This window comes from Pongo abelii, chromosome 1 (genome assembly GCF_028885655.2).
Source record: "Pongo abelii isolate AG06213 chromosome 1, NHGRI_mPonAbe1-v2.0_pri, whole genome shotgun sequence".
NCBI classification, from domain to species: Eukaryota; Metazoa; Chordata; class Mammalia; order Primates; family Hominidae; genus Pongo; species Pongo abelii.
The window spans coordinates 45,080,943-45,101,517 of NC_071985.2; the positions used below are offsets into that span (position 1 = coordinate 45,080,943).

The 20,575-nt window shown below is 49.7% G+C and overlaps 1 protein-coding gene across 1 annotated transcript in view; it reads left to right on the plus strand.

Annotated features, from left to right (window-relative positions):
• Positions 1-20,575, plus strand: part of PIK3C2B (phosphatidylinositol-4-phosphate 3-kinase catalytic subunit type 2 beta) — a 75,191-nt gene that overhangs the window by 46,300 nt on the left and 8,316 nt on the right. The window contains exons 15-29 of the mRNA XM_009238907.4: positions 64-206; positions 1,500-1,688; positions 3,229-3,322; positions 3,490-3,584; positions 4,054-4,234; positions 5,015-5,122; positions 6,087-6,179; positions 7,329-7,458; positions 8,580-8,716; positions 15,229-15,398; positions 15,887-16,043; positions 16,411-16,520; positions 17,435-17,636; positions 18,052-18,176; positions 19,805-19,922. Coding sequence (XP_009237182.1) covers positions 64-206; positions 1,500-1,688; positions 3,229-3,322; positions 3,490-3,584; positions 4,054-4,234; positions 5,015-5,122; positions 6,087-6,179; positions 7,329-7,458; positions 8,580-8,716; positions 15,229-15,398; positions 15,887-16,043; positions 16,411-16,520; positions 17,435-17,636; positions 18,052-18,176; positions 19,805-19,922 — 2,052 coding nt within the window. The remainder of the gene's footprint in view (positions 1-63; positions 207-1,499; positions 1,689-3,228; positions 3,323-3,489; positions 3,585-4,053; positions 4,235-5,014; positions 5,123-6,086; positions 6,180-7,328; positions 7,459-8,579; positions 8,717-15,228; positions 15,399-15,886; positions 16,044-16,410; positions 16,521-17,434; positions 17,637-18,051; positions 18,177-19,804; positions 19,923-20,575) is intronic.

The window sequence follows — 20,575 nt, forward strand, 5'->3', positions numbered from 1 at the left end:
GAAGCTGGGAGTCCACACACACTGCCTGTTTTCTCTCCTCACATCCCTGATCTCATCCCCCAGATTGACTTCCCCACCTCGGCCTTTGACATCAAGTTCACCAGCCCCCCTGGAGACAAGTTCAGCCCCCGCTATGAGTTTGGCAGCCTCCGGGAAGAAGACCAGCGCAAGCTTAAAGACATCATGCAGAAGGAGTCCTTGTACTGGTGAGACCTGGGCCCCCACTGAATCTGTCATGTTTCATCTGACCTCCCAGCACTGAGTCTCCGTCCTGCTTTGGGAGTGGAGGTGGGAAAGGGTGGGCGTTGCCACCTCAGCAGGAAGTGGAGGCAGCCCCCAGGCCTTTCTCCATCAGCTGACACTAGGAAAAGCAGAGAGGTCAAGGTCAGGAAATTAGATCTGAGAATACCCAAGTCCCCACCCCAGGGACTTGGTCCAGACTCAGCTACCCAGGAGGACCAGAGCTCTGCCCCACATCCCAGATGTGCTGTCTACTACCTTCTGTCCACTGGGGCAGCTGGCCCCACCACCCTGCCCCCACCTCTTGCTCTCACCTCCTGCCCCTTCCACACCAACAGCCTTTGAATTTTTCTGGCCCTGTCACTTTCCAAAAAGGATCAGGTGTCAAGGCAAGCTGGCAGCTCTCAGGGGTAAGCGAGTCCAGGCTGATCTCATCCTTGGGGCTGCTGCTTTCACAGGATTGGAGAAGGAGGGGTGAGAACAGAACTGGAGGAGCCGGAGGGACCTGGTTCTGCTGCCTGCTCTCTGTTTAACTCTCTGGCTCCTGCGCAGCCCTGTGCGTGTGTTGTGGGTTGGGCGGGGGGGCATGAGAGAGATGGGGCTCATCTCTGTCCCTGATGTCCACCCCAAGTAGCTGGAGTGGCTGAGTGACCGCAGACCTCCCTTCCCCCACTCTGCCGACTACACTTCATTAGCCCCTCAGCTCCCTTCTCCCATTAGACACCTGATCTCAGGCAAGGCCCAATTAGCTGCAGGTCCTTGAAAGCCGACAGCTGGTCCCTGGAGGCCCTAGGAGGCCTCTCAGCAGCCCAGACCCTGGTGTTGGGGGACCACTGCCCTCTGGTGGTTCTATTGATGGTGGTGCCCTCAGGGCATCCGCAGGAGGGGTAGCAGATTCGGTGCCCTTGGCTCATGCAGTCTCTGTCCAAGATGTCCCTGAGTTGGGATCAAAGATAGGATTTGGGCTCTGGTTCCCGAACTTTGATTCATATTGGAATCACCTGGTGATCTGTGGCATACACCGATGCCTGGCTTCCCCAGCCATTTGGACTTAACTGGTATCAGGTGTGACCCAGGCACGGCGAGGGGGTTCACCCATCCCCTCAAGTGGCTGTCATATGCAGCAAAGCTTGGGAACCACTGAATTGCAGTGTGTGCAGCACTCCCTTGAGGGTAAGGGCTGCACCCCCTGGCTGACGCTGTTCTCTCCCACTGCACCCTACCCTCCCACCACCTTCTCCTTTCTGCGTGCCCGCCAGGCTCACTGATGCTGACAAGAAGCGCCTGTGGGAGAAGCGATATTACTGCCACTCGGAGGTGAGCTCGCTCCCCCTGGTGCTCGCCAGCGCCCCCAGCTGGGAGTGGGCTTGCCTGCCTGACATCTATGCTCTCCTGAAGCAGTGGACCCACATGAACCACCAGGATGCCCTGGGGCTCCTGCATGCCACGTGAGTTGTAACATCCGCCTTTTCTGACCATGTGTCCTTGTAGAAGCCAGGGCACGACATTGCCCATCACTGATCTGAGCCAGCCCTGGGGGAAAATGGTAAAGTGGGTGTGGATATTCAGGGATTTTCCATTTCTCCTTTTTGCTTTTTCTTTCTCATTTTTCCCTGCAATGTTATATTGTCATTTTTCAAACATACAACAAAATTGAAAATTGTGCAGTGAATACCCATGTGCCCACCACCTAGATTCTATCGTTAGCATTTGCTCTGTGTGCTGGATTGCGTACATTTCATTTATCCATCCCTGTATCCATCCATCTATCCATCTTATTTTTTATGTTTTTTTTTTTTTTTGAGACAGGGTCTTGCTCTGTCACCCAGGCTGGAGTGCAGTGGCATGCATATGGCTCACTGCAGCCTCGACCTCCTGGGCTCAAGCACTCCTCCTGCCCCAGCCTCCAAGTAGCTGGAACAACAAGTGCACAGTGTACACCACCACACCTGACTAATTTTTTAAATTTTTTTTGTAGAGATAAAGTCTCACTATGTTGCCCAGGCTGGTTTCAAACTCCTGGGTTCAAGCAATCCTCCCTCCTTGGCCTCCCAAAAATGCTGGGATTATAGGTGTGAGCTACCATGCCCAGCCTTTTTATACATTTTGAAGTAAATTACAGACACCATTAAACTCCCTGCTTTGGCAGGCACATCATTAACTAGAGCTCGATGTTTGTTCTGGTTTTTTTTTGTTTTTTTTTTTTCTTTTGGGGCAACATTTATACATAAGCAAATACCCAAAGTTTACCTGTACATTGGCTGAGTTTTGACAAATGCATACACCTGAGTAACTGAAGTCCTTATTACTTAGTTTTATTTTAACCATTGCCCATTCCCTCTTTCTCTTGAAGGGTTCTCTTGGGACCCAAGGCTTCCAGTCTCAGATCTGTTAGGGCTGCCTTTTCTAGATGGTACCCAGGATTTCCTGCCTATTTCTTGCCACTCTCAGTAATCAAAATGTACCTATTCATGTGACCTGCCTTAAGGAGTTTTTGAGCCAATGGTTTTGTTAATCTCTGCTAAACTAATTCTGCCAAGGTTTATTGGCTTATATAAAATTCTGTGATTTTCTGTTATTTGCGTGGTACATTTTGCATTAAAGGATGTTAACAAGACAAAATAATGCTTTTACCCACATCAGGGCCCTCCGATGGCAGGAATTTCTGGCACAGTGGGAGTCAAGGGAGAAATCTTTGGAGTAGGGTTGAGGACTTTGTCCCATTTTCTTTAAATCGTCCAAAGAGTGAGAGTGGCTACCCAGTTGTTCCCCCATGGCTCAAGGCAGACTCTGACCATGAAGAAGGCTCATTCCCAAGAGTTGCTATCCAGCGAAGGTGCTAAGGATTCTTCTAGTGACTTTGGCAGAATCTAGGGCCATTGCATTTTCTTTCTCCGTGCCTCTGAAGCCCAGGTGTGAGGGTGCTTGGCTCACAGCTGTGCCTCAACTTGCAGCTAGTTTGTCAGGGCACTGGGCTCTGTTTTGCAGCTTCCCGGACCAGGAGGTGCGTCGTATGGCTGTGCAGTGGATTGGCTCACTCTCAGATGCCGAGCTGCTGGACTACCTGCCCCAGCTGGTACAGGTGGGTGGATTGGTCCTCCCTCCAGTTTTGCTGGTCCCATCCCCAATATCCCAAGTAAGTCTGCATTCTGCCCTTAGAAACCAGAGATCCCAGTGCAATAATAGTAGGTGTAGGTTACAGGCAGTTAATGAAGCTTCATATTCTCTTTCTCCCTTTCTCCGAAACAGGCCCTGAAGTATGAATGCTACCTGGACAGCCCGTTGGTGCGCTTCCTCCTGAAACGAGCTGTGTCTGACTTGAGAGTGACTCACTACTTCTTCTGGTAAAACTGCATGTAGAGAAGTGGGAGGTAGACACGTGTCTTTCACGTAGGAGTATTTCACTCTTAGGCACGGAAGGGCGAGGAACTGAGTTGTCCAGGCTTCAGTATGTGCTGACTTACCCTGTGGCCTTGGACCAGCATCTTTTCCTCAGAGGTCTCCGCTCACCCCATGTAACATAGTGAGGATTATGTTATCCTGTCTCTCCTCTACCCACACATGGCAGAAATAGAAAGGAGAAACAAGATGCAGAGGGGCTGTGAACTCTGCTTAAAGACAGAGTGAGGGCACAGACTGGGGTATGGGCACAGGTGAGCATCTCCATATGAGCCGTACATACAGAATGTATTTTCCCTCCCAAGTTCGGGTGGGTTTTGCAGTGAGTTGGAGCTGGGCCTGACTCTGTCTCCCCCTGTACCCTTGCCTTTGATCCCTGGAGTGCCCTGACTCCTGACTCCCTCTGCTTTGCAGGTTGCTGAAGGACGGCCTCAAGGACTCTCAGTTCAGCATCCGCTACCAGTATCTGCTGGCAGCCTTACTGTGCTGCTGTGGCAAGGGGCTGAGAGAAGAGTTTAACCGCCAGTGCTGGCTTGTCAATGCCCTGGCCAAACTGGCCCAGCAGGTCCGGGAGGCAGCCCCTTCTGCAAGGCAGGTTAGTGGGGTGAGGCTGCCCCTACCCATTTCTCATCCAGGGCTTTAGCAGCCAGTTTCTTCTTAGGAATCCTGAACAAGATTCCACCTGACGATTTTTGATTTTGGAGCGGGGAGCAGATGACTCTGGAACCTGTAGGCTATAAACAGGCAGCCCACAAGCTGGATACAGCCCGTGGATGTGTTTTGTTTGTCCTGTAAAATATTGAAATTTATTTAGCTGTTTGTTTTAAAGGCTAAGCACAGTTGTGTAAGTTGTTCATTGCACAAGAGCACTCAGCCAGAAGGGGCAAGTGAGGGCTGAAATCCAGCCATATTTTGTTCACCATGCTGTGACCCATGGCTCAGGCCTGATGCCACCCAGAGAGGACACCTTTATCTGTTTGTATGAAGGCATTATAACCAGCCAGCAGTGTTCCTGGTTAATGACATTTAAAAATTGAGAGATTTTGTATCAACGTCCAGATTGTTAGCTTTTCTTGGCAGAAGCCTAAATAGCTCTTCCCCCTTGAGAGACAGCCTGCCCTCTCTGTGCACTGTGGCCTGCTTCATGCTATTCTGCCATCTGCTCCCCTCTAGAGCTATTTGGTCTTGCTGTTAGTGTACAGTCCCAGGCTGGGGTGTAGGGGGTCCTCCTCCTTAAGGATCTTCTGGAGGGTGTCCACACTTCTCGGGGTGGTTTTCATACCGACTACTACCGAGAACCCACCCCTGGGAGAGGTCTGGTTCTCAGTATGGACCCTCCATTTCACCCCTGCTGTACTCCTCCCCTTCTTTCCAGGGAATCCTCCGCACAGGCCTGGAGGAGGTGAAGCAGTTCTTTGCCCTCAATGGCTCATGCCGCTTGCCACTCAGCCCCAGTCTGCTGGTTAAGGGAATCGTGCCCAGGGTGAGTGACTGGTAGGTTTGGGGCTCTCAGAGTGGGAGGGCTCAGTGGAGGTGAGGTCTTCACTAACCAGGCACGCAAGGGCGAGGAGCTGAGTTGTCTGGGCGTCAGTATGTTGCTGACTTACCATGTGGTCTTGGCCTAGCATCTTTTCCTCAGGGGTCTCAGCTCACCCCCATGCAACATGGTGAGGATTATGTTATCCTGTCTCTCTTCTACCCACACATGGCAGAAATAGAAAGGAGAAACAAGATGCAGAGGGGCTGTGAACTCTGCTTAAAGACAGAGTGAGGGCACAGACTGGGGTATGGGCACAGGTGAGCATCTCCATATAAGCCATAAAATAAGAGAGACATTAGGAAGAAAGGCATATCTGTGGCCTCTTCCCATTCCTAATGTGTATGGACTTTTAGAAGCCTGACAGCTTGCAGGGTAGAGGAATTGGGTTGGAGGTTGGGCGGCTGGGCAGGTATCTTTCTCTGATGATGTTGGGGATGAAGTCGGGGTGGTGGTGGAGATAGCAGCTGTCATCTATCATTTATTGAGCACTCTCTGTGCCCGGCCCTGTTCTGAGTGCTTAACGTTGGTTATGGCATTTCATCTTCACAACTCTTAGGACGTTGGTACTGTTGGGAGTCCCCTTTTACAGAGGAGTAAACTGAGGTGTAGATGGGACATGTGACTTACCAGAGGTCACACAACTAGTAAGTTCTGTGCAGAATGAACTAACAGGATGGGAGGTTAAGTGCTGGAGCTGAGGTCATAACAAACTGAATTGGGATGATGACTGTTTAACGAGAGAAGGAAGGAAATTGGGTGTCTGGGAAATCCGGAAGAAACAATGAGCAGGTCTTGGGTGGACCGGCAGCAGCGGGGAGGCAGCATCTTGGTCTGAAGTGGAGAGGTCATTTTCCTTTCCTGGCACAGGCCACTCTGACCCTCGTCACTATCCTTTTCACCGTGGCAGGACTGTTCCTACTTCAACTCCAATGCTGTCCCCCTCAAACTCTCCTTCCAAAATGTGGATCCCCTGGGTGAGAACATCCGTGTCATCTTCAAGGTGAGAATACTTTACTCAAGCCTGGTGGACCAGGGTGGGAGAGAGAAGGAGGCAGCCTAGAGTGGCATTAAGTAGCCCCTGGGTGGTTCTCTTCCCACTGTTCCATGCCGTCTTAATGTAGGAAAGATGATCAGGTGAAAAAGGATTTAGACGAATTCTGCATGGCCCCAGAGGCCTAAGAACAGTGTTAGGTATAGGGAGGCAACTGGCAGCTCAATATCCCAAAGTGCTTTCTAGGAGGCAGAGCTCCCAACAATGGGTTGGGTAAGGTGGTGATCCGCTTGTCCCTCGGGTATTCAGGTAGAGGCTGAATGCCATGTGGCAGGGCTGCTGAAGAGGAAATTAATATATCAGGTGCAGGTCCAACTAGATGAACCCTAAGGTCCCTTCTAACTCTGATGTATCTACAATTCTGAGAAGTGAATGATAGTCTCAGAGCATATAATCTAATGGGGGAGACAAAATACATGCATGTGACTTAGTAACTTATATATTTGCTATGTGCGAGTTCCAAATCCGAAGTCTAAACGTTCAAGTTTAAAAAAGTCCTGATGGCCTGGGTGTGGTGCCTCATGCCTATAGTCCCAGCACTTTGGGAGGCTGAGGCATGCAGATCATTTGAGGTCAGGAGTTTTGAGATCAGCCTGGCCAAGATGGTGAGACCCCATCTCTACTAAAAAAAAAGAAATATATATATATATAAAAATTAGCTGGGCATGGTGGCAGGCACCTGTAATTCCAGCTACTTGGGAGGCTGAGGCATGAGAATCACTTGAACCTGGGAGGCGAAGGTTGCAGTGAGCCGAGATCGTGCCACTGCACTCCAGCCTGGGTGACAAAGTGAGACACTGTCTCAAAAAAAAAAAAAAAAAAAGCCTGATGGTCAGAGGGGCTGCCTGCAGAAGCAGACCGTGAGTTTAATTCAGATGGGGCCATGGGATTGAGGGACAAGCTGGAACAACACATGGGCAAACTGGGAAGCTTCCTGGGCCATCTTTGACCTGGTGTGAGCTGAGTGAGCAGGTCAGGGGTGTGAGGCTGGGGAACTCCCTGTCACTGTTAGTTTAAGGCCAAGGTTGAGCACTTGGGAGACCTGAGAGCTGGGGAGGCAGTGGAGATTGGATCTGGTCACTTTCTCCCTCCATCCAGTGTGGGGACGACCTTCGCCAGGACATGCTAACACTGCAGATGATTCGCATCATGAGCAAGATCTGGGTCCAGGAGGGGCTGGACATGCGCATGGTCATCTTCCGCTGCTTCTCCACCGGCCGGGGCAGAGGTCAGTTGGGAGTAGGGGTGAGGGTGGAAGAGGGGACCCCTTTGCTTATTGTCCTTCTGCCCATTGCCAACACAAACTGTGTCCTCCTCCAGGAAAGTGAAAAGGGCAAGATTATTTCATGAGAAGCTGTGGGATAGCCTTAAAAGGGAGGCATGGGAGAGAGACTGTTATAAAGTAAAACAGACTTGGTGCTGTGACAGCCAAGCATATTGTGTAGACTTTGGATCCTGATTAAAACAAACCAATTGTAAGGAAATATTTTTTGGGCCAGGCATGGTAGCTCATGCCTGTAATCCCAGCACTTTGGGAAGCTGAGATGGGAGAATTGCTTGAGCTCAGGAATGTTTGAGACCAACCTAGATACCTCATCTCTAATAAAAATTATAAAAAATTAGTGGGGCCTAATGGCATGTACCTGCAGTCCCAACTCCTCGGGAGGCTGAGGCAGATGGATCGCTTGAGTCCAGGAATTCGAGGCTGCAGTAAGCCATGATGGTGCCACTGTACTTCAGACCAGGTGATAGAGTGAGAACCTGCGTGAAAATATATATATATAGAGAGAGAGAGAAGGAGAGAGACAGTTGGGAGAAATTTGAATATAGATTGAGTTAGATTAAAGAGTGATTGTTAATTTTTTGAATGTGACAATGGCATGGTGTCTTTTTTAATTACACTTGAAATATTTATGAGTGAAATAAAGTCTCTGGGATTTGCTTTAAAATACTCCAACCAAGGTGGCAGGGAGTGGAAAAATAGGGTTGTGTGATTAGCAAACAAGATTAGCAAAATGTTGACAATTTTTGAAGCTGAGTGATAGTTACATGTGAATTCATGATACCATTCTTTTTATTCTTATATATATTTTCAAATTCCCATAGTAAAAGCTAAAAACAAAGGGAGCAGCAGCTATGAACTGGAGAGACCAAAAAATCACAGTATGGAATAGGAAATGTGGGAATGACCTTCCTTTCTATGGTTATTCTTTTCCTGTTATTATCAGACTTAGTCCAAATGCCTTACAGCTTAATTTATAGGGAAGCATGAGCACAGTCCTTGTAGTCCTCTCCCTGCAGTCCCCTTCATTCTGGTCTGGAACATGACCCCCATTTCTCCCCTCACAGGGATGGTGGAGATGATCCCTAATGCCGAGACCCTGCGTAAGATCCAGGTGGAGCATGGGGTGACCGGCTCATTCAAGGACCGGCCCCTGGCAGACTGGCTGCAGAAACACAACCCTGGGGAGGACGAGTATGAGAAGGTAGGGTTGTGGGTGGGGAGTGCGTCTGGTGTGTGTGTGCCTGATGCCGGCACACAGCTCTTTAACCACAAGACCTGCACTTGCTCAGAAAAGACAGCTCAGCTTTGTTGGCAGAAGGACCTACCCTTTCTTGGTTGACTGGTGCCTCCAAATATCTAGGGGTGACTCACTCAAATGCCTCTTGTAAGCTGGTTGAGAAAATCCCCTAATACTGGACTGAGAAACTTTCACTGAGTTCTCCTGGCAGATTAAGTCTTGGAGGAGGCGCCAGCTTTTGAGAGCCTATCTGTATCCCTCCCAGTTGTGGATCCTGTTCAAGTTCCCTTGTGTTCTCAGAGGGTTCAGTGGTACTTTCTAGAATAAGAGTTGGTTGGAAGAGACTTTAGAGATCATTTTATGCCAGCCCCTTCTTTTCATAGCTGTGAATTAAGATTCACTCATTCATTCCTAGTTATGGAGCTGTTGTGTGGCAAGGCTGTAACTCAAAGCTAGGATTGAGTTTAGATATGAGACAGAGATGAGTGAAAACAGGGCTGGCTGGTTCCTGATGAAAGAAGATTAGATTAGATTAGAAGTGGAGCTTTCCTGGGTGGTAGGGCCTTGGTAGCCTGCTAGGGTCCATGGCCTGTTCCCAGCGTCACAACTCTAGTCTCTGGGTTAATTAGGTTGAGGGAAGTAGGGACACTGGGAAGGAACAAATCACAGTAACCAAACTCACAAGAGACTGGCTATAGGCCAGAATGCTAATTTACATAATTTTAACTTCAAGGGATCCAAATACTGATTTATATTGATCAATGTACTTTATCCTGGAGGGAAAACCAGCATGGGCAGCCAAGGTATAATCAGAACATTGTTTAGTGAATGTGTAATTAGATGATCTTAAATGGCTATCAGTGTTTGTGTCCCCAGGGCTTAATTCCTGGCCTGCTGGGCCCTCTTTGCACTCTTCTTGTGCCAGCTTATCCTCTTATTACTTCAACTACCACCTATATCTTGATGACCTGCGAAGCCATTCCTCTAGCCTTCTTCCTTCCTCCAGGTGGTTCTATAGCCACCTTCTTGCTGGACTTTTCCACCTATGTTTCACCCACGTCTCAAACTCGGTGTAGGCAAAACTGAGCCCGCTGTCTCTCCTTTGCCTCTTGAAACCTGCTTTTTGTGTTTGCTATTAGTCGATGGTGTGACTCTCTCTGTGCATTTACCCAAGCCAAAGCCACGGTCTTCCTGATGCTTCCCTCTGTCTCCCTTCTGTACCAAGCTCTGTTTATTCTTCTTCCCAGCTATCTCTCAAATCTGTCCTCTTCTTTCTATTTTGTTACCATTGATTTTGTTCAGCTCTTTGCTGTCGGTCCCCTGAACCACTGGAATGCCTCTCCTCCATCTAGAGCCAGCCTCTGCTTGATTTCAGAGGTGTTTTTTTTTTTTTTTTTTTGTGAGACAGAGTTTTGCTCTTGTTGCCCAGGCTGGAGTGCAGTGGCATCACTGCAACCTCCACCTCCTGGATTCAAGTGATTCTCCTGCCTCAGCCTCCCAAGTAGCTAGGATTATAGGCGCGCACCACCATGCCCAGCTAATTTTCGTATTTTTAGTAGAGAAGGGGTTTCATCATGTTGGCCAGGCTGGTCACGAACTCCTGACCTCAGGTGATCCACCCACCTCAGCCTCCCAAAGTGCTGGGATTACAGGCATGAGCCACAGTGCCCAGCTGTTTTTTTTTTTTTTAAGTGCAGATAAGTTCTTCAAAGCCTCCATGTGTCCTAACAGATAGCATTGCACACAGAGCCTTTTATAATCCAGCCCTGCTGACTCCTGTAATCCCATCCACTGCAACCTACCATCTTATGCTAACCTATGCTCCAGCTAGGTTACTAGCTGGATCGTGCGGTGGGGACGGGGGGGCTACTACTTTCATTTCCGCAGTACTGTAGGCAATAATATTTCCTTTGCCTGGAAAGTCATTTCTTCCCTTCTCGTTCCTCAAAACTCTGCCGCTCTATGCTATACATTTCAAGGCCCTCTACTCTTGGAGAGGAGTAATGATTTTTTTCCTTTCTACTACCAACTTCCCATATACTTAGTCTTTATGCTAATATGCATTTTTCAGGTGTTAAATACCCATATGCAGAGGCACTGTACTAGGTGCTGGAGTTATGATTACTCCCTGCCAATGTAATAGTCATATATGTGTAAACGTATGGAAATAATACTAAATAATAATAAATGTACAGATAAATGTACAAGAATATAATAAAAATAAATGTACAGAAGAATGTACGAGAATACACACAGAGAGAAACTAACTCTGCATGTTCATGTTTAATCTCAGTCTTTCAAAGATAGCTTCTCTGCCCTTCTAGACTTTCTACAAGAATAATGCTGGTAGTTTCTTTTTTTTTGAGGCAGAGTCTCACTCTGTCACCCAGGCTGGAATACAGTGCCACAATCACTGCAACCTCCACCTCCTGGGTTCATGCGATCCTCCTGACTCAGCCTCCCTAGTAGCTGGGACTACAGGCATGTGCCACCATGCCCAGCTAATTTTTCTATTTTTTGTGGAGATGGGGTTTTGCCATGTTGCCCAGGCTGGTCTTGAACCCCTGGGTTCAAGAGATTCACCCACCTCAGCCTCCCAAAGTGCTGGGATTACAGGCATGAGCCACCACCCCCAGCAATGCTGGTAGTTTCATTTGATGACTTCCAGAAGAAAGAAACTAGAGGTATTTTCTCTTGGCCACCTACTCAGCAAGAGAGTATCCCACACCTTACACAAGAAACCCCTGAAATCAGGAGGCAGAGTGTCCCTTTATAGAGTGAGACTTCTTGCCAGTAAGCGGCTAACACCCTGCATAACTTAGGGAGGTGAAAAGAGTTTAGTCATTTACCCACAGGCACACAGCTATTTTCTCAGCCAAAACAGGATTCATTTAAGGTAGAAAGAGCATCTGTGACAGGGAGAGGATTTGATAGAGATCCAGGTCAAGACTGGGAGTTACGCGTTATGCTCCTTATTAAGTGCTTTTATTCATTTATTTTACTTTCTTAGAAATAGTCTTTTTCTTCCAGAAGATGAATGCTGTGATTTCTTTACAACCTTTCCATTCTTAGTTTCTGGTGGATCCATCATCAGGTTGTAATTTGACAAGTAGCTGGGTGGGTGCATTCTGTGTGGAGCTAGTTTTGCAACAGGCCTTGTGAAATAGGCGAGAAGCTGTTAGGAGAACAGATCTCTAAACACCATGGGACTGAAAGGACAAAGTCAGTGCTGTATGAATGGAGGTGACAGTGCATCTGTAGGGGTTCAGAGGAGGAGAAGTCAGTATGAGCTGGGAAGGTCTGGAAAGATATGGGATTCAAGGTCATTGAAGGATGGTGGGTGGAAATTTATGGAAAGAGGCAAGGAGGGCGGGCATTCCATATCTAGTAAGCTTTCCCTCATTCCTAATTTCATGCATTCCTACCTGGCTGTGACGATCATTGCTCTCTGCTGATGTCTTTCCTGAGTTCTTAGGAATTCTACAAACCTCATGAAGAGGATTTTGAAGGCAGGAGTGGTCTATTTCCTCATTCCATGTAGTTTTTCTTTCTGGAAAAACAGATAAGGGGATGGATGTTGACCAGACAAAATAGATGGAGTCAACCCCTCACCACTCCTCTCCTGCTTTAAACTCAGAAATATCTCTAACATATTTTACCAACTAGAGATGTCTCATTTTCTTTTTTCTTTTTTTTTTTATTTATGAAGTATTTATTGATCATTCTTGGGTGTTTCTCGGAGAGGGGGATATGACAGGGTCATAGGATAATAGTGGAGAGAAGGTCAGGAGATAAACACATGAACAAAGGTCTCTGGTTTTCCTAGACAGAGGTCCCTGCGGCCTTCTGCAGTGTTTGTGCCCCTGGGTACTTGAGATTAGGGAGTGGTGATGACCCTTAAAGAGCATGCTGCCTTCAAGCATCTGTTTAACAAAGCACATCTTGCACCGCCCTTAATCCATTTAACCCTGAGTTGACACAGCACATGTTTCAGAGAGCACGGGGCTGGGGGAAAGGCCATAGATCAACAGCATCCCAAGGCAGAAGAATTTCTCCTAGTCAGAACAAAATGGAGTCTCCTATGCCCACCTCTTTCTACACAGACACAGCAACAATCTGATCTCTCCTTCCTTTCCCCACACTCCCCCCCCTTCCTTTCAACAAAACCGCCATCGTCCTCATGGCCCGCTCCCGATGGTCGCTGTCTCTTCGGAGCTGTTGGGTACACCTCCCAGACAGGGCGGCCGGGCAGAGGCACTCCTCACCTCCCAGACGGGGCGGCCGGGCAGAGGCGCTCCTCACTTCCTCGCAGACGGGGTGGCGGCCGGGCAGAGGCGCTCCTCACCTCCCAGACAGGGTGGCCAGGCAGAGGCTCTCCTCACTTCCCATACGGGGTGGCGGCCAAGCAGAGGCGCTCCTCACTTCCCAGATGGGGCAGCCGGGCAGAGGCGCTCCTCACTTCCTCCCAGACGGGGTGGCGGCCAGGCAGAGGCGCTCCTCACTTCCCAGATGGGGCAGCCGGGCAGAGGCGCTCCTCACTTCCTCCCAGACGGGGTGGCGGCCAGGCAGAGGCGCTCCTCGCCTCCCGGACGGGGCGGCCGGGCCGAGGTGCTCCTCATCTCCCAGACGGGGCAGCCGGGCAGAGGTGCTCCTCACTTCCTCCCAGACGGGGTGGCGGCCGGGCAGAGGCGCTCCTCACCTCCCAGACAGGGTGGCCAGGCAGAGGCGCTCCTCACTTCCCATACGGGGTGGCGGCCGGGCAGAGGCGCTCCTCACTTCCCAGATGGGGCAGCCGGGCAGAGGCGCTCCTCACTTCCTATAAGGGATGGCGGCCGGGCAGAGGCGCTCCTCACTTCCTCCTAGATGGGGTGGCAGCCAGGCAGAGGCACTCCTCACCTCCCAGACAGGGTGGCCAGGCAGAGGCGCTCCTCACTTCCCATACGGGGTGGCGGCTGGGCAGAGGCGCTCCTCACTTCCCAGATGGGGCAGCCGGGCAGAGGCGCTCCTCACTTCCTATACGGGATGGCGGCCGGGCAGAGGCGCTCCTCACTTCCCAGATGGGGCGGCCGGGCAGAGGCGCTCCTCACTTCCCAGATGGGGCAGCCGGGCAGAGGCGCTCCTCACTTCCTATACGGGATGGCGGCCGGGCAGAGGCGCTCCTCACTTCCCAGATGGGGCAGCCGGGCAGAGGCGCTCCTCACTTCCTATACGGGATGGCGGCCGGGCAGAGGCGCTCCTCACTTCCCAGATGGGGCAGCCGGGCAGAGGCGCTCCTCACTTCCTATACGGGATGGCGGCCGGGCAGAGGCGCTCCTCACTTCCCAGATGGGGCGGCCGGGCAGAGGGGCTCCTCACATCCCAGACGATGGGCGGCCAGGCAGAGACGCTCCTCACTTCCTAGACGGGGTGGCGGCGGGGCAGAGGCTGTAATCTTAGCACTTTAAGAGGCCAAGGCAGGAGGCTGGTAGGTGGAGGTTGTAGCGAGCCGAGATCACGCCACTGCACTCCAGCCTGAGCACCACTGAGCATTGAGTGAGCGAGACTCCGTCTGCAATCCCAGCACCTCGGGAGGCCGAGGCAGGCAGATCACTCGAGGCCAGGAGCTGGAGACCAGCCCAGTCAACACGGCGAAACCACGTCTCCACCAAAAATACAAAAACCATTCAGGCGTGGCGGCGCGCGCCTGCAATCCCAGGCACTCGGCAGGCGGAGGCAGGAGAGTCACAGGAGCCTGAGGCAGGGAGGTTGCAGCGAGCCGAGATCATGGCAGCACAGTCCAGCTTCAGCAACAGAGGGAGACCGAAAAAAGAAGGAGAGGGAGACCGAAGAAAGGGGAGAGGGAGAGGGGGTGGGGGAGGGAGAGGGATATGTCTCATTTTCAAGTGTAAAACACTCCCTAGACATGTTAAGCTGCCTCAGCTTTTCTTTGGAGTGCAGTGACTTTAATTAGATTAGCATTTAGCTGTTACCAAGAACTCTGGAAATGGGAATTTTATTTGGGGCAGGAAGAAGGATGATAGAATTCTGAGTGGGGTCAGGAAGAGATTCTTAAGTTGGCTGCCTCAGTGGCTGTACTTAAGATCATCACGGCCATTTGGGGATGTTGTAAATGTCAGTCTTCCCATCTCTTAAGGTCCGCTCAGTCTGGGCTGATCAAGACTGGGCTCTTGGATTAGTCTACTGTCTTTCCAACCAATCTCCCTAGGAGAAAGAAAAGAGAAGATGGTATTCAGATGAAGTGGTGAAGATATACATATAAACCTCCATCTTCTCCATAAGACATGGGAGATGTTTCTGTGTGTATAAGTGTGTAAGTTAGTACATGATGAAGGATGAACAGGCAGATGTGAGACACTGTTGGGGTTCACAGAAGAGAGAGAGGCCTGGGCTGGCTGAGTTCTGTCTGGCTGTGGCCCCTGGAGTCCTTCCAAGCCAGCTTTATGTCCTCTCTTCTCATCTGCCTTGACCCCTCCCAGGCTGTGGAGAACTTTATCTACTCCTGCGCTGGCTGCTGCGTGGCCACGTACGTCTTGGGCATCTGTGACCGACATAACGACAACATCATGCTGAAGACCACTGGTCACATGTTCCACATTGATTTTGGCCGCTTCCTGGGCCATGCCCAGATGTTTGGCAACATCAAGCGGTAAGTGATCTCCTGAAGCCAGGTCGTGAGTGAAGGGCAAGGAGGTGAGAAACAGTGGTTCAGAGCTGGGACACAAGCCCATGATGGAAGCAGCTGGGCCTCAGATCATGGTCCCAGGGTTGAGCAGCATTGGAGGAGAGAAGACTGATAAAGAGGTCAAGTCCTTGCAGGGCCTTGCAGAAGAATGTGGGGACCAGCTGTTTTTCCCTACCAAGGACTGAACAAAGGGAAATGAACCAAACTGTAGCAAAAAGGAATGCAATCAGGTATCCAGAAAAAAATATTGCCAGCTCACAGATAAGGAACCAATGAAGGATATAGAGATCTTTTAAGATTAAGGTAGGAAAGGAACAAAGAAAAAAGTTAGAGCCCCATCTATCCAGTGTGTCCACGTGATGAGGGATGAGGGAAACTGACCCCTGATGCAGCCATATGGTGGGCTTCCTCCTCCATGTTGACCTTCTACCTGTATGTTCCCCTTGGCTCAGGGACCGTGCCCCCTTTGTCTTCACCTCGGACATGGCGTATGTCATCAACGGGGGTGACAAGCCTTCCAGCCGCTTCCATGATTTTGTTGACCTTTGCTGCCAAGCCTACAACCTCATTCGCAAGCACACCCACCTCTTCCTCAACCTTCTGGGCCTGGTGAGGAGCTCCATCCCTTTCCGAATACCTTCTTCTTATTATCTGGCACCATCTTTAAGACTTCCCTGTCTTGCTGCAGAGGATTTCTAGAGATTTACCTCTCTGAGCCCCAACTGAATACCTGCCTGCCCTAGATAAAGGCAGGGACCCAGACTACCTGAGGACAATGATGTCTGTGTAGGTGCCTGACTCCCTGCTCCAGCCCTTCAGTTCCTGTGGCCCTCCAGCCACTTCCCACAGCATCTGTCTACCACCCTCTAGAAGGGTTAGGGAGCCTAGCTGTAGAAAACCTTGCCTAAGGGTGGAGAAGCAGCAAGAATTCTCTGTTGTTACAGGCACCCTCTCTTGTTCTTTCTGCTCCTTCTAGATGTTGTCCTGTGGGATCCCTGAGCTCTCAGACCTGGAGGACCTCAAGTATGTGTACGATGCCCTGAGGCCTCAGGACACAGAGGCCAATGCCACTACCTACTTCACTAGGTAACATGATTTCCTGAGCGAATCAGCACTGCCCACCCTGAGTAATTCCCAGCCTGCTGGATTGGCAGGAGGAGGACTGGGGAAAGGTGAAAAGCTTAGCTCAGATGCTAGAGCCTAGAGTTGACCACGTGGATATATTGTCCCAACTTTGCCTGTGATTTAGGTAAATCATTTTGCTTCTCTCAGCCTTGGTTTCCCATCTGTGTTTTGGTGCTAACCTTTGCACACACGGGTATTGCCATGACTCTTATCTACATTCTCACTAGGTCCCATCAAATACTTTGTCTATGGGGCAATGTATAACGTGGCTTTTGTAATAACTTTTAACTTTCTTGGTCAGACCCTTCCCCCTTGCCAGAACATAGAGTTCCATGATTCAGTCTCCTCATATTTGACAACATTTTTAGGCACACTGTGTGTGAAAGCAAGGATGTGTTTATCTATGAATGCCTGCAAAATGTGGTCCATGTAGATGATGTTCTCCACTCTTTTTGGAACTCAGAGAATTAAACTTTCTCTGTTAGGTCTCCTAACACAGGACCTCTCCCTCTGAATTGAAATCTGAGATTGAACAGTGCTTGGTGAGGTTCTATTGTAATGAACCTTGAAATTTTTTGATATTTAGACATTTACACAGGGAGAGTGAGTTCCTAGTTCCTATCTACCTTGGTTTGATGGTCTTTGGCTCAGGTGGGCAGCCAGGGGAGGAGATAAGACCCTAGGGTTCACATGAGCAAATTGCATGAGATAATTGTGTGCCAATCGTTTGCTTTATGAGGATATGACACAGGAAAATGGTTTGATCTGAGCTGATTGTTAGTCTCAGGAGTCAGGAATATTCCTTGGAACACCCCTGTTGAGGCAGCAGGAATTTGGGTTCATGGTTATATCCTCTTTTCTTATCCTCCTGCCAGGTTGATTGAGTCCAGCCTGGGCAGTGTAGCCACAAAGCTCAATTTTTTCATCCATAATCTGGCTCAGATGAAGTTCACGGGCTCAGATGACCGGCTGACCCTCTCCTTTGCCTCCCGAACACACACTCTCAAGAGCTCTGGCCGAATCAGTGATGTTTTCCTCTGCCGCCATGAGAAGATCTTCCACCCCAACAAAGGCTATGTAAGTGTTTTCTCCAATCTGACCCCCTTTCCTGCTCTCTGCTGACCCTGGCTTACTGGGGTCCTGACTTTTTTCACACTTGCACAGCGGGCACAGGAGTTGACCCAGCGTCCTGTGCTGGGAGCAGTCCTGGACCACTTTCCTCTCCTTTGCTCACGTGACCTGCCTAGAATTGGGGAGCTGAATTGGATGGTTATTCCCTCTGAGTCAAGGATCCCGGCAACATATGTGGGAAGTCTGCTTTTAGATTCCTGTGTATGTGCTATCATCTGTCTCCCCTGGAGAGACTCTTGCTCTCTTCCTTCTGGAACGTGCCCCTCCCCTTAGCACATACATACACTTCCGGACCTTTCCTACACCCTTCACTGGGTGCAGAGGGCTCGGCAGGTACACCCTAAGATCTGGACCTTTGCAGATATATGTGGTAAAGGTGATGCGAGAGAACACTCACGAGGCCACCTATATCCAGCGGACCTTTGAGGAGTTCCAGGAATTACACAATAAGTTGCGGCTGCTCTTCCCTTCTTCCCACTTGCCCAGGTAGCTGCCCCCTTTACTATCTGCACAGAGGGATGTGGGCGAGGGGGAAAGGATACGGGATGGGAGGTGGGCAGGACTGCAGGGGCAGAAAATACCCTTTTGGACTAAACACCTGCCTGCTTTGCTTGGCCTGGTATGGAGTTTGGTGGCCAGTGCTCCCCCTGCTGGCCAAGCTCTCCTTGCACGCGAGAGCTCTCACTCCAGGCCCACTGGCCGGAAAGGAAGGCATGGTTGAAGCTGATGTTTCAAAATTTCTAATTTTTTAAAGAGTTACACCATTTTTCAAATGGATAAGCAAAATGTCATATGTACATACAGTGGGATATTATTCAGCATTTAAAATGGAGGGAAATTTTGATACAGGTAACAACGTGGATGGACCTTGAGGACATTCTGCTAAGTGAAATAAGCCAGTCACAAAAAAACAAAAACGGCCTGATTCCACTTATCTGAGTTACCTGGAGTAGTCAGATTCCTAGAGACAGAAAGTAGAAAGCTAGTTGCCCAGGTCTGAGGGGAGGTAGGTGTGGTTGTTTAATGGGTACAGAGCTTCAGTTTTGCAAGATGAAAAGAGCTATGAAGTTGGATAGTGGCGATGGTTGCACGACAATGTGAATATGGTTAATTCCACAGAACTGTACACTTAAAAATGGTTAAGATGGCAAATTTTATGTTACACGTATTTTACTGCAATTTTTTTAAAAACTACTTTTCAGGCCGGGCGCAGTGGCTCACGCCTGTAATCCCAGCACTTTGGGAGGCCGAGGTGGGCAGATTGCATGAGGTCAGGAGTTCGAGAGCAGCCTGGCCAACATGGTGAAACCCCATCTCTACTAAAAATACAAAAATTAGTGTGGTGGCATGCTTTTATAATCCTAGCTACTCAGGAGGCTGAGGCAGAAGAATCGCTTGAACCTGGGAGGCAGAGGTTGCAGTGAGCTGAGATCACGTGACTGCACTCCAGCCTGGGCGACAAAGCAAGACTCAGTCTCAAAACAACTTTTTAAATGAATTTTTTGGCCGGGTGCGGTGGCTCATGCCTGTAATCCCAGCACTTTGGCGGGCTGAGGCAGGCAGATCACGAGCTAAGGAGTTTTGAGACTAGCCTGGCCAACATGGTGAAACCCCCCTCTACTAAAAATACAAAAATTAGCTGGGTGCGGTGGTGCGTGCCTGTAATCCCAGCTACTGGGGAGGCTGAGGCAGGATAATCGCTTGAACCCGGGTGGTGGAGGTTGCAGTGAGCCGAGATTGCACCACTGTACTCCAGCCTGGGTGACAGAGCAAGACTCCATCTCAAAAAAAAAAAAAAAAAGGGATTTTTACATCGATGGCAGAAACTGAGGGCTCCCGAGCCATTTCTGGGGAGCCACAGGACTCTGGCCTGCTGTTTGGTTTTCTCGTCTGGGGCCCTTGGAAATGTAGGCATGAGATGCTGAGCAGGTGTCAGACCTGGGCACAGATGTGCAGCACAGGAGGAATTGTGAGGGTCCCTAGAAATGGAGGCTGCTGGGAAATGGGTGCTAGGGGACTGGAAATGCAAATGAAATGTGAAAAAAGCCCATTGTGTCTATTTTCTTTCCCTATCTTCACCTCCTGCATCCCCGCTGCCTACGCTGCCACGCCAGCTTCCCTAGTCGCTTCGTGATCGGCCGCTCCCGGGGAGAGGCGGTGGCCGAGCGGCGGAGGGAGGAGCTAAACGGTTACATCTGGCACTTGATCCACGCACCCCCCGAGGTGGCCGAGGTGGGTGGGCTTGCCTCTCCTCCTGGCTGTCCAGGCTGGTGGAGGTGGTTGGGGAGGCAGGGGTGGAAGCAGCCGGAGGCACTAGGAGTCAGGAACAGGACTTGGCACTTCGGAGTCTGTGGGCTGAATGACCAGTGCTCCAGTCTGCAGAAGACATGAGGAGGGTGGGTCCAGCCTCACAGGGTTATACACAGAAATGCAATTAAACAGAAACGTGAATGCCTCCAGGCACATGGGCTGAGAATGATGAGAATGAGCAGAGCCTCAGAAAGGAAGGCTCCTCTTTGAGGAAAAAGTTTTTTGAGCAGGTTGAGTATGTGTTATCAACCTAGTTTTTTTTTAAACAAATAGTATTATAATGGCCCTAACAAAGTCATGAGGAATCCTATTATTAAATACTTTAACAAATCATCTGCCCCTATCGTCCATGTTCCCTTCCTATTTGTCCATATGCAAGCATGATTTTTACAGTTTTATAGTGGTTATAGCTTAAGTATAACTCTAGATTCTGAGTTTTTTTCCCTTAGCATTTATAGTATGCATATGCTATAACTTTAAATATCTGTTCCTCCAGACACCAACTTGCAGTACTATAATCTTAACCATTTTATTTTTGAAAGATATTTAGAGTATGTGTTTTTTTTTTTTTCCAT